Source organism: Ovis aries, chromosome 8 (assembly GCF_016772045.2).
Source record: "Ovis aries strain OAR_USU_Benz2616 breed Rambouillet chromosome 8, ARS-UI_Ramb_v3.0, whole genome shotgun sequence".
NCBI classification, from domain to species: Eukaryota; Metazoa; Chordata; class Mammalia; order Artiodactyla; family Bovidae; genus Ovis; species Ovis aries.
In genome coordinates, this window is record NC_056061.1 from 86,627,742 (window position 1) to 86,642,162 (window position 14,421).

Consider the following 14,421-nt stretch of genomic DNA (forward strand, 5'->3'; position numbering starts at 1 on the left):
AAGAGATTTAATATATGAAAAGAAAGAATGTGCCAAAGATGGCCTCTTTTGGGTTTGTGTATCAGGAATGGAGCCAACCACTTTAACAGGGCACAAATTCAAAAGTTACATATATTTTTACCCTGTACTGCCTGAAATTAGTTACTTCTAGATCTACTTAGATTTAAAGGCAGCCTCTTTAAAAATTTCATGGACTTCTCTGTTAAGTACTAAGGGTAATTCAGACGAGCTGAACAATTTCAGTAAAATAGGACATAGGGAAAAAAACAAACAAAAAACAGACATCTGCTTGAATTGCATCAGAGACCTAGCAAGATTGTGAAGAACTGCTAATTCAGGATTCTTGGGAGGACAGAGAATCAAGGTTGGATGTAAGCCTGGCTTTGTGAAACTGCTTCTCCTCTAGGTGTGTTTGCTGAACCTGGAGAGGACAGTAGAGAAGCTAAGCTTTGGGGCACAATAGGTCTAACCTATGTAAGCTCCTTCCCATCTCCAGTCTGTGCTTCGGGTAGGAATCTGATGGGTGTGCATTCAGGGGTAAGAGGGAACTAATTTCCTAGGCCTTTACAGACTTTGCATGTCAGCATCAAACTTGTGTCAACCTCAATAAGCAAAATTGTATTGAGATGATCTTAGGTTGCTAGTTAACAATAGGTGCCTGGCAGAAGCTGACATATATTCCGTCTGGAGAAAGATAACATCACCTTAGGCTTTATATTATTTCTGTAAGCTGTTTAGTAAATACATTGTCTGGCACACACTAGAAACCAAGCAAACACAAAGAATACAAGATGATGTTCAGAAAAATCTGAAGAAACAAGACAAAAGAAGCACATTCATCAAAACTCTAGATATTAGAATTATTAGATCCGGACTTTATAAAAGTTATGCTTATTGTGTGTATGGAGACAAAAGACAAGTTGGAGAAATATGGCAGAGTTATGGGAGCTATGAAAGAAGAGTCAAACTGAATATGTCAGAGAAAGAGAAAGTATAAAAGAAAAATTAAACTGAAAAATTCCTTAACTGGGATTAATCGATTTAACAGAAGACTCAAAGCTTTTGAAGAGGAAATTAATGAACTGAAAATTACCTCAGTTGAAAATTCAGTATGAAAATAAATTTAAATTTAGAAAATAAATGTTAATATCTTATAAATATCTTTATATCTTAATATATGTAAGCTTAAGGGCAAAAGGTACTGCTGGAGAAAAGACCACTTCATAATGACAGAAGAATATAATTTTGTATATACCAACAACACAGTTTCTAATTGTGTAAAGCAAATAGAACTGAAAGAAATAGACAAAAGTTAGTCACAGAGGAGTTTGCCTGCTTTTTTTCCTAAGATTTTTTGGACATGGATCATTTTTAAAGTCTTTCGTGAATTTGTTACAACATTGCTTCTGTTCTAATATTCTGGCTTTTTGGCTCCAAGGCATGTGGGATCCTAGCCCCCTAGACAGGGAGCAGACTTGCACTCCCTGCATTGGAAGACAAAGTCCCAACCACTGGACTGCCAAGGAAGTCTCATGAACACCCATGGACTATTTAGAAAAATCGATTATGTACTGTGCTTAAAAGTCTGAACAAGTATTCAGTTCAGTTCAGTTGCTCAGTCGTGTCCAACTCTGCAACCCCATGAACCGCAGCACACCAGGCCTCCCTGTCCATCACCAAGAGTTTACACAAACTCATGCAGGGGCACCCCACTCCACCACTCTTGCCTGGAAAATCCCATGGACGGAGGAACCTGGTAGGCTGCAGTCCATGGGGTCTCGAAGAGTCAGACACGACTGAGCGACTTCACTTTCACTTTTCACTTTGATGCATTGGAGAAGGAAATGGCAACCCACTCCAGTGCTCTTGCCTGGAGAATCCCAGGGACGGGGGAGCCTGATGAGCTGCCGTCTGTGGGGTCACACAGAGTCGGACACGACTGAAGCGACTTAGCAGCAGCAGCATGTGCAGCGAGTCAGTGATGCCATCCAACCATCTCATCCTCTGTCATCCCCTTCTCCTCCTGCCCTCAGTCTTTCCCAGCATCAGGGTCTTTTCCAGTGAGTCAGCTCTTCGCATGAGGTGTCCAAAGTATTGGATTTTCAGCTTCAGCATCAGTCCTTCCAGTGAACACCCAGGATGGATCTCCTTTAGAATGGACTGGCTGGATCTCCTTGCAGTCCAAGGGACTCTCAAGAGTCTTCTCCAACACCACAGTTCAAAAGCATCAATTCTTTGGTGCTCAGCTTTCCTTATAGTCCAACTCTCACATCCATACATGACCACTGGAGAAAACCACAGCCTTGACTAGACGGACCTTTGTTGGCAAAGTAGTATCTCTGCTTTTTAATACGCTATCTAGGTTGGTCATAACTTTCCTTCCAAGGAGTAAGCGTCTTTTAATTTCATGGCTGCAATCACCATCTGCAGTGATTTTGGAGCCCCCAAAAATAAAGTCTGACACTGTTTCCACTGTTTCCCCATCTATTTCCCATGAAGTGATGGGACCGGATGTCATGATCTTCGTTTTCTGAATGTTGAGCTTTAAGCCAACTTTTTCACTCTTCTGTTTCACTTTCATCAAAAGGCTTTTTAGTTCCTCTTCACTTTCAGCTGTAAGGGTGGTGTCATCTGCATATCTGAGGTTATTGATATTTCAGCTTAGAGGAATACTTAAAGCTTTAAATGTATATTTATTAGAAAAGAAGAAAGGGTACAATAAGCTGAGCATTCGTTTCATAATATCGGGAAAAGTACAGCAGATTAAACGTAAAAGAAGTAGAAGGAAGGAAGTAATAGAGGTAAGAGTAGAAATTAATTTAAGACCCCGGAAAACCATCACAAAATGAAGAAAATCAATGTATTGGCTGCCTACTACTGCATTTTAATGAACTGCCCCAGAAACTTACGTTAAAACAACTACCACTTATTTAGCTCCTGCTTCTCTTGTGCATGCTAGTTGTTTTCGTTTAGGCTGGGCTCACCACAGCAGTTTTTCTGATCAGCACCTGCAGTCAGCTGCGGGTTAGCCAGGCCCCTCTGCTCTTAATAGTTACCTGGGTGTGGGCTGGCATGGATGGCGACTAGATGGCTTGTCTTTCATTCTCAAGTGGGTTAGTCTGAGACTGTTACATGGGAATAATAGGGCCTAAGAGAGGAAGTACACATAAGACTGAGACTTGGGCTTTTAAAACACACATTATTCTTTTCATACAGTGTATTGGAAAGCCAGTCACCATGCCAACCCCAGATGCAAGAGGTGAGAGGAGCTGCAGAGTTACACTGCAGATGGCATAGGTTAGGGATGCACGGGCAATTGTAGTCGTTCTTGAATGACCTGTCTACAAATTTAATTTACATTTATTTTCATCAGTCTACCCCTGTCAACAATAGAAAAGGTACATTCTTTGTAAAGACTGGAATACTGATCAAGAGAAAGGACGACATAGATAGCCAGTCAGAATTGAAGTGGGACCATTGTTACAGATCCTGTACATACTAAGACGAAAAGTCTATGAAAGCTTTATATCAACAAATTGAAAGTTTAAACTATACTGACATATTTTTAGATAAATACAAGTTACCAAAATTGACATATGAAGGAATAGGAAATCTAAAGTAACTGAATCCATAATTGAAAACCGGAACAGAGAAAAAAATGCTCTAGACCCAGGTGCCTTCACCACTGATTTCTCTTCAGTATTTAAAGAAGAAATAGTACAAGTTAGCTTCTATAAGCCATTCCAAAGAGCTGAAAAAGGGGGACTACATCCCAACACATTGAGTCCAGAATAATCTTGATGCCTAAACCCTAAGAAACATATTATGGAAAAGTACAAGCCACTTCCATTTGTGAATGTAAATTTAAAAAATAAAATTGTCACCAAATTGCTAACAAACTGAACCTAGTGATCTATAATAAAAGATAATGCATCATGATCAAGTTTATTGTAGAACTATAAGTGTGATTTAACATTTGTTAATGAATTGTAATCCATTGTATTACCAGAATAAAGGAGAAATATTATGATTGTCTCGATGGTGAAAAAATGTGATACATTTAAACATCCATTCATGACTAAAAATAAAAACTCTTAATGAATTAGGGAGTAGAATGGAATTTTCTTAATATGCTGAAGTATACACAGATTACTTCAGACTTCATAGTGAACTATTGAGAATTTATTCTTGGAATGAATCAAGGATAATACACTTGATTTGACTTTGAACCCATGATGTGCTGGCCAGTGCTGTAAGGATGGCCAGAAAAAGAAATTAAAAATAGGATTGACAGTTATGTATTTTTTCTTTTCTCGTATTTGCAAGTGATATGAATCTTTACCAAAAGAATCCAAAAGAACCTACAGAAAAATTAGAATGAAGAAAGAAGAAACAGGGTTGCTGGGTATACTGTATGATACAAAAAGATAAATCATGATTTCACATGTAAAGAAACATATGAAATAAAAATATGATTTACAGTAGCAAAAATGAAGCCCCAAATGTCTTGGAATAAATCAAACAAAAACAAATAAAGGCACACTAAGAAAGCTTTGTATTCTTGAGAGAAATCAGAATGACAAAATTACACTATATTCATGATCCTGAAGATTGTTATAACATCCCAGTAAAAACTATCGCTAGTATCATTTTAGAAATTGACCAGCTATTTCCGAAATCTGTATAGAGGCACAAAGACTGAGACATCTTTGAAAGAGGAGCAATGTGAACTAACATGCTGTCTTGCGCATTAAGATTTTGAAAATAAAGTTACATTAAATGACAGTGAGATACTAAGCCAAGTAGCTTAATAGAGAACCCAGAAGTAGACCCATATGTATAAGCATGTATAGGTGTTGCTTACAAGAAGAAATGACGCTGCGCTGTAGAGCAGGGGAAAGGACGGTCTCTTCAGCAACATGCGGCGGCCACCGGAGGGAACAGAAGAAGAGAAGGTTGTTCTCACATCATGGACATCACTTCCTGGCACACTGTAGACATAGATAAGAAAGTCATAACAGTAAAGCTTCTGCAAGTTAATACAGAGGGTATCTTGATGACCTTGGGATGGGGAAAGACTACCTTTAAACAGGACACAGAAAATATTGTTAAGGGAAGACATGAGCTGCATTAAAATTATATATAATTTAATTCAATTCAGTCTGCTTAAATTAAGTCATCTTAAGACACCATTAAAGATGAAAATGGTAAGCCACAGGAAGGGAAAAGTCATTTGCCACACCTGTGACCACAAAGTAGAAATCAATAAGACAGCAAAACAACCCAATAGAATAGTCTGAAAACTTCACATGTGCTTCAAAAAATACACATCTGATGACCAACAGCCTAAGCATTGAAATGTATCAGAGCAAAGTCCTCTCCTCTTGGGACTGTAACTGTGTATGACCGATTTAGGAAGTAGTTTAGTGCTGTCTGCTGCTTGAGGGGAATTTTCTGGGAGATGGTGAAGGACAGGGAAGCCTGGCATGCTGCAGTCCATGGGGTGGCAGAGTAGGACACGACTAAGCCACTGAACGACAGTCTCCTTTAGCAGCAGTCTTTTCCCTAATGGGACAGTCCTTGGTCCTGCTTCTTTAGTTTGTACACTCTTGCATGCAAGAGCCTTCCTCAAGTTAGAGCATTCCTCAAGTCTTTGGTGAACTTTGTCTATACATACGTAAGTATGAAGCACAGCATGTGAATTAGAAGCTCGTATTCTTGGACTGGGCTAGCTCATTGCAGGGTTCCGTGGGAGCTGATCACCTGAAGCTGTGTCAGCCTTTGAGAACGGAGCCAAATGCTGCAGTGTGAGAGTCTTCTTCGGGCATCTTTTCTAGAGATGAAAACTCAAGCCTGATACCTCCAAGTTAGATGCCTGGCAGTTGCTACTCTTCGAGCAGGCTTTGGTCAGTTGTTCTGTGTATCATTTCCACCTTTTCTTTCTGGTTTTCTGCAGAACTCAGTGCGTGAGTTTCTGGTCTCTCTGGAGTTCTGTAGGGCAGGTTTGCCATTTGATCATATCCCCTTCCGTGGACAGTCTGAGCTTACTTGTTGATTGAGGGCCTGAGGCTTCCTAAAGTGAATTTGTAGTAGACGTCATAGACTCTGACCCGCCGTGTGGCGGGCTTGGTATTGGACGTTTCATGTATATTGTGCTGTACACACGTGCAGTTCCTCTTCACAGCACTTCCAGGAAGCGTGTCTCCATCACATGACTGAGGCTTGTTTTATATGACTTCCCAATTCTTAATTATTGCTTAGTATTGGAGCTTGAATACCAGTTGGGGTCTGTTTGCTTTCCAAGTGTGAGCGTGTAATCATAGTACAGTACTTCAAGTACAGTACAGTACTTAAGTTTATTTAGATTGGGAATATGGGAGGAGGGCTCTTGACTGGATGACTGCAAGAGTTTAGTTGGGTGAAGAGGTAGATTAAGTCCTATATGCCAAAAACTAGGCAAGGTGAAGGGTTTTATTTGAATGTAAAGACATGGTTCAGGCAGGTTTCAGAATTTGGAATCTTGTATAGCTGGGTCAAGGACCTGAGAGTCTTTGCTTGGGGTGGAAGAACTGATGTCATAATCCCCTAGGGAGTAGGACTTTCTTCCATCCTCAAACGTGTACACGCACATCTTTCACTTGGGAATCACTTCTCTAAGATGTGGCCGTGCTGGTGAGTAGCTGAGGAAGCAGGCGGCCTCTGGAGCACAGAAGACAGAGGAAGTGCCCTCGCTGCTTAAGCCCCGAGAGCAGTGACTGCTGGCACACTAGTGTTATGGAGTGACAGCTAACAGTGGGGATAAAATGCAGGAGAAAGTGGGAAGCGTAGGTATCAGTAACCTGCTTGAATAAGTAGATAAAAACCACCCATGGATGGTTTTGTGGAACTGATGATATTCATTTTTTTTGTCTTTTATATAGATGACATATTAATGAGGAAAATTTACTTTCCAGTGTTCACAGTCAATCTTTTCCTCTCATTGGCCTTTAAAAAAAATTTAACTTCTATGTGTGAATATTAGAAGTTTCTGTGGAAGGATGATAATTATTTATACAGTTATTTCTTATCACTGTCCTTTTTGTGATAAGAGTTAAGGTTCTTTGTCAAAGTAGTAGTATGAACTAAAGGTAGAGATGGAAAATAGGAAAATAAGGATGCAGATACAAAATTATGCAAGGATTGTGGGAAAAAGTGTAGACTCTTATGTCTTAAAGAGTATAGTGGGAAATCCAACTTTAGCCATCAGTGTTCTGGCAGCCAGCCCCAAAATACAATGCTCTCTGAACAGTCGCTGAAGTATAACTTAGATCAGTAAGATAGGAATTTCCCCCAGGGATTTCTGTATAAAAGGCAGCCACTGTTTAACATAGTAAATAGCTCCTGGAACCCTGTCATAGGAGGGATTTGCTGAACTTTTCATGTGACTTGTTTAGAGTGTGCATGTCGATGGGCAGTTGAATACAGCACCTGTTTTAGGTAGATTCTGCTGTTCCTAATCCATGATTTGTATTAATGCACATGAAAATTTCAAGCTAAACCATAAACTGCTGTCATTACACCCCCAAACTTGGCAAGAAATTGATGATTTTATTTCAACTTAGTATTTCTAAAAATTTAATTAGAGAAAGTTAAGTATATACTTTTAAAATGACTTTATGTGAATAATGCACAATGTTGGGTTTTTTTTTCCCCCCAGTTTAATTTTGTTGGGAGAATCCTTGGACCTAGAGGACTTACTGCTAAACAGCTTGAAGCAGAAACAGGATGTAAGATCATGGTCCGAGGCAAAGGCTCAATGAGGGATAAAAAGAAGGTAAGTCCTTGAAAATGGGGCCATCCTTTATGTGAATAATGTACTTATACTTTTGAATTTTAATAACGAAATATCTAGATCTTAAAGCACTATATGTTATTTCATGTCAGAAAATTTTTAACTTTTTAAAGGTGGTGTCGTAATTTTCTCCTTTTGATTATCATTACTTTTCATTTAGCCAGCTAATATCAGTTAATCCATCATATTCATGTTCGTTTTTTCACTTGAGAAGCTGCCAGTTTGGAAGTAGACTATTCAGTGTTGTATGTATTAAAGATGTAACTGAAACTTTGAAAAATCTAAAATGTTTCTCTTGATGAGATTTAAATGAGAAGAATCAAATGAATTACTGTGGATTTGTGTCATCTCATCAGGAGAGTGAGTAAGCGTGGAGGAAGGCTTATAACTAGCCATATGGGAGTCATTTTGGTTTTCACCAGCATTTCACGTTGAGTTCGTTTTCCAGCTGTTTAAAGTTTATTGTTGTTGTTTTCTGCTTTTCTTCTTTTTGCCACTTCTTATTTTTCTAGTTTAATTGATGAACACCTGGTTACCTGCTTTAAATACTGTTTTTTCAGAAGGTTTTATTTGCTGGTTTCCTTTTATCCAGTGATGCTATGGAGGCAGAATACTTAGAATTCTATCTGTGTGAAAAACGTTTGATTTTTTAAGAATAGCATAGGTTTTGATTGCCAAAGATTAAATGTATTGTTAGGAAGGGTTTGTTGTGTGTTTGGTTTTTAAATACATTGCCTTGAAAAAGACATCAAGTGATGGAGTTGTGGGCAGCTTTGCTAGAGCGTGTTGAGCATTGAATCCCTCTGTGGAGCTTACAGAGTGAACGCCAGACCTGTAAGGTACTCTGACTTCATGCTGACTTCTTTCTGAGCTCTCGCCTCATTTCATTTAAACTTTCCCATTAGCTGACTGGGTCTCAATCATTTTCTCTCCTTACAGGTAAATAATGACTTAGTAGTTAAGCTGAGCAGAGAGGCCCTCAATAATATTAATTATGTGTAAATTTTATTTTAAGCTGTTCTTGTCAGATGAGTATAAAGATATTTTGAGGCAAGCATGTGAGTTCTCCCTGAGCATATTTAGCAGTTGTATTTAAAACTGTCTTTTTCACTAGAATCTTAAAATAGCTTAATCACTTTGTGACTCAGCTGAGGGGCAGTCTTGTATTGCCATGCAGTTTTGGTTCCCATGTTTGCACTTGTGGTTGCTTTGCATTAAGCAGTGCTGATTTAATAGCCTAGGTACAGTAAGACAAGCTCTCACCAACTGAAGGACAAGTATTCACCAAAACATTAGTGTATTCATCAGTTAAACAAGTTGTTGTATCAGTTAACAAAGCCTGTTTTGCCCTCTCCTCAGCCTCTTGTCGATTCTGTAGTACCAGCCCTCCATTCACACAGACACTGAGGAGTCGAGCTTGGAACCCTGTAATGAGACATCGCGAGCTCTGTTTTCAGTCAAGTTGAACTTGGAGCCTGAAGAACAGTTTTCTGCCATCATTTTGGCATACATTAGAGTGGCTAAGAGTGTAACCTCTATAACTATCCTGCTTTCATTTGACTCTTGCTTCTATCACTTAGCAGCTTTGTGATTTTAGCAAATGACTTCATCTCTTGGTGCCATGTGAAGTGGGAGTTGTAAGGTCACTCTGATGGCTGTGAGGATTACAGAAGTTGGTGAGCACTTAGCATAGTGCTTTGACACAGTAATCAATCAGTTACTGTTAATGATTGCTCTTTAATAAATTTTGTTTACATTGTTAGTACATTTCCTGTTTAAACTCTTACATTGTATCATGGGGGAGTACTACAATTTTTTAAGCTTTGGGAATGACAATACTTTGTTGTTGCTTTGTGACCTTTGAATATCCCATATCCTCACAGCTTTTTTGTTGTGGTTCTCTGATGACTGGTGTGTCCATATTCTGTCTTGTCTACTTTGTTCTTAAGCACAAAGAGAAGTGGTTAGCACATTGTATTTTTTTAATGTGTATTGTTGCCTAATGAAATAAAAAAAGTTTACAGATTGTACATAATGCATGAAAACAATGATAGATTAAGACACCAACAACATTTTGACTGCAGATTGCATTTTTAGTTAAGTGCTATAGAAAGTGAAAAGTGAAGTCGCTCAGTCGTGCCTGACTCTTTGCGATCCCATGGACAGTAGCCTGCACCAAGCTCTTCTGTCCATGGGATTTTCAAGGCAAGAGTACTGAAGTGGGTTGCCATTTCCTTCTCCAGGGAATCTTCCCAACCCAGGGATTGAACCCAGGTCTCTCGCATTGTAGACAGACACTTTACCGTCTGAGCCGCCAGGGAAGTCCATTAAATGCTATAGATGGAGAGTGCTATAGCACTCTGTATCTCTGTTAAGTGCTATAGATGAATATACTTTGGGAATATCCAGCTAATTTGAATGGCTACTGTATGTTTGATACTACGGTGAAGAATTTATGTGTAGATTTATAATGCCAAGGGTGTCTTCTGTAATATTAATTTAAATCTATGCATACTAAATTGTCAACCATGTCATTTTGGTTTACTCTGCTCTGCTCATTGAGTTCTTGAAAATGTTAATAGAAGTTAAGTCAAAATGGAAGGTACTATCACTTGTTGCTTGGCTATTATTTTGGGGAAAGAAAAAAAAAACATGAAAAATATATGGAGACCAAAAAATACCGAAGTAAATAATAAGGCTGATTGAAGCATATTCCATGTGTTTAAAGGAAAACTAAACTTTTTCGTGCAGAATTGTCAGTTTATGTAAAAGCTAAGAAAGCTAGAAAATCTTAATTTGTTGACTATCCATGGTATTAATGATGGAATGCTGTTTGCTGATTTGTCAGTAATGACATACCATGTCTGTTTCATGGAGTGTTTCTCTGCTCTTTGATGAGTACTTGACATAGAGTAGACACTGGAAAAAAAACATCTGAGGAGGGATGAATGTGTAGGTAGTAAATGAAAGACATAGATGTTCTCTTCTCCTTTACCCTCCCCAAAGTTTTTATGAATAGAGAAAATGATAAATTCTATTTGTTTTCAGTTCTTTGGGAAAGATAGGCAGTGCTATATCATCCTAAGCTGTTGGTTGTAAGCAGGGGAATGAATGCTAGTTTATATTTTTCATTTTCCTGGATTGCTGTTACTTCAGAATTATTGATGGGCCCAGCAACATTGTCATTGTATAGAAATACCCAGAGGAATGGTACTGAGTAATTGCAGGAGCCTAAGGACAGAGCTTCACGCACACTTGGTAACTGACTGGGGAGCTGTGCTTGTCTGTCTGCCTCCCACTCCCCCTGAAAATGTTCGTGCGTGAGGCGTCTGCTGCTGTGGCGGCTCAGTCCTGTCCAGCTCTCTGCGACCCCATGGACTGCAGCACGCCAGGCTCCTGTCCTCCACTCTCTCCTGGAGTTTGCTCAGATCCGTGTCCATGGCATCAGTGATGCTGTCCAACCATCTCATCCTCTGCTGCCTCCTCCTCCTGCCCTCAGTCTTTCTCAGCATCAGCGTCTTTTCCAGTGAGTCGACTCTTCTCATCAGGTGGCCAAAGTACTGAAGCTTCAGCATTAGTCCTTCCAATGAATATTCAGAATTGATTTCCTTTAGAATTGACTGGTTTGATCTCCTTGCAGTCCAAGGGACTCTCAAGAGTTTTCTCCACCACCACAGTTCGAAAGCATCAGTTCTTTGGTGCTCAGCCTTCTTTATGGCCCAACTGTCACATCCATACAGGACTACTGGACGCAACAAAGCTGTGATCCATGGAAGGGGTGAGATGTCTACAGTTGATCAGTCGGATGTTGGGTCTTCTGAAAATGTCCAGTAGGACTCAGCAGTTCTGGTTAGAGCTCTTTGCTTGAAATGGAGGGATGTGCACTCAGGGAATCAGAAGGCCATTCAAGGGCTGCTAATAGCAGTGGCCAGATGGTATTAACCACATTTACGATCTGTTCAGTGTCATATTCAGACCTTCAAAAATCTCAACAGATAATTTTTACTCTTCTAACAGGAATGAAGACTTAAAAAAGGTCAAGTAACTTATCCAGTCCCTTACTTCTAACTGTTAATTACACTCAGTATAAACATGTATCTTGCTGGACATTGACGTTCAGCTCTATGATCCATTCTCTTCAGAATATGAACTTTGAATTTAAAATAAGATAAATCTGTTATACAGTTTTAATTTAGAATTTAATATATTTCCCAAATATATTTGACCACAGTCTGTCCATTCTGAGAGATGTCTAAACTTCTTGAGGAACTACGGTGTTGTATGGACCGTGATCTCTGAAGTGTTATTAGAGGGACATACTACACACTTGCAAACATAGGTAGAATTGCATAACTTCTTTATTTGCCACTTTTCATATGCTTACACACTTTTCTCCTATTCTTACGGTTCATAGATGGTTTACCTAGTTAATATGTGATATTGTTAGAAAAGTTTAAAAGTGTATATGATCAGAGAAAAAGTGTAGCGAGGCACCTGATCCTGTTGCTTTAGAGACTCCTCTTGGTGACCGTTCTGATGTGTCTAGTAGAGCATTCTTCCTGTGTTAGTATATACGCTTTCACACGTGGTGTAGAAAGTGAGTCTTCCTATTCTTGATGCTTTGTAATTAGCATTTCCTGCAGTTCTGTATTCTGTTCTGTCAGTTTAATTGACAACTAATCGAGCTTTATAGTGTCTGAGACTTTGTGCTGTGCGATAAGAAAACTTAAAAGATAGCTTAAGGCAATATTTGCAGTATATGCAAAAATTAATTTGCTTGTATGGGGGAAACTTAGACTTTTGTTTTTATGAAGGATGTTATTGCTTTCTCAACACTTTGAAAATGATCAAATTGATACAGTGTTTTTGGTTTCACATACTGAAGTGGTTGTGATAGCCAGTGACATAACATCAGGTACAGACATGGTCTGGACAGCGCACTGGATCAATCTTGCTGGTGCTAGACTTCTGACAGCCTGGAGCGTGAGTGTAGTCTATCAGAACAGCAGCAGCCGGGGAAGCAGCTTTGGCCGCGGCAGACTGTCGGCCATGCTCACTCGGCCCCTAGTGCCGCGCTGCCCGTCCCTCCCACGCGTGCCTGCTGTTCCCGGCCCTCCTCACCCCTCTGTCTGCCACACGGTCTGGGGAGCAAGTTCTGGACATCATCCCAAGCTGGAGACACTGTATGAGGTGTTTATAAAATAGGAGGGCTCTTCAGCGCTATCATATTTGTGTGTTTTTTTTCATCACCAGAACAATTTCTTTGTGTTGTTAAATGTCTGGTCAGTGTTCCTAGTGCCCCTCTTGTCTCATAAATGTGCTTTTAAGAGAAGCTTAAATGGTGTCCGTGTGAGGGGCTTACACATTGCATTTGATTGGTAGATCTGTTAAGCCATTCTCGCCCTGGCCCCCATTGCTCTTGTGTAGTTTATTGGTAAAGGGTCTGAGTTGCTTGTACCGAAGAGTTCCCGTGGCCTTTGCTGGCTGTATTTTCATGTCCGTGTTTAACACCTATCTCTGTCCCCTGTAGTTTTGGCAGTTTGGTAGTGAGAAAGGTTTAATAAGGGTTAGTTCTCCTGCCCTCCCTTCCTCATTTCCTTTCTTCCTTTTGAAAGAAAATTTTGTAAGTAAATGTTGTTGTGGTACCGAGCATCGTTTTCCTTTGATTTTAGCAATCATTGTTGATTGTTTTTCAGACCTTTCACTTCCGTAGGAACTGCAAAACAGTTATTACCCTGTTTCTTTGCTATTATTAGTTACATTTAATTTTATAGGAAAGGCTGGATAAATGTTCTTTTTTTTTTTTTGACTCAGTCCCTTATTTACTAGGTTTAGAATAGTGAATTGGTTCCTAGGAATCCTCCAGAGGTGTAGAATTTGTTTTTTTGTTTTGTTTTTATTTGAATATCATTATAAATGCATTTAAACAGTTTTGATTTATTTCAGTTCATTGCACCACGGTTTGAAGGCATCAGTTCTTCGGCGCTCAGCCTTTTTTATTGTCCAGCTCTCACACCCATACATGACCACTGGAAAAACCACAGCTTTGACTATACAGACCTTTTGTTGGCAAAGTAATATCTCTGCTTTTTAATATGCTGTCTAGGTTTGTCATTGCTTTTCTTCCAGGGAGCAAGCGTCTTTTAATCTCATGGCTGCAGTCACTCTCCACAGTGATTTTGGAGCCCAAGAAAATAAAGTCTGTCACTGTTGCCATTGTTTCCCCATCTAGCCATGAAGTGATGGGACCAGATGCCATGATCTTTGTTTTTTGAATGTTGAGTTTTACATTATATTGTTTATATTGTAGTAAACTTGTGGTTGGGCACAAGAAACGAATTATTGTTTTAAATGTTTTCAAGAAGAAAAGTGCTATAATTTTCTATTAGTTTACATAGCCTTTCTCAGCTAGGGTTCCTCATCTTAGAAGTTCTTCAGTTTCACTAAGAGTGGTTTATAATGAGTACCATTCTAGATAGGAGAGAAGTGAACTATATATAATTTATGCCTGGGGCCAGGCACTGGGTACTTGATTCCCTTGTGGAGTCCTTAGTTGAGAAAGACTGTACCCTGTGAGAAATATTTTTTAT

General features: G+C 39.3%; 1 protein-coding gene across 6 annotated transcripts in view; it reads left to right on the top strand.

Moving 5' to 3' along the window:
- The window catches only part of QKI (QKI, KH domain containing RNA binding), a 157,548-nt gene that overhangs the window by 62,015 nt on the left and 81,112 nt on the right, over positions 1-14,421 (top strand). For all 6 annotated transcript variants that reach the window (XM_027972645.3, XM_027972641.3, XM_027972643.3 and 3 more), the window contains exon 3: positions 7,697-7,813. In XM_027972645.3, coding sequence (XP_027828446.1) covers positions 7,697-7,813 — 117 coding nt within the window. The remainder of the gene's footprint in view (positions 1-7,696; positions 7,814-14,421) is intronic.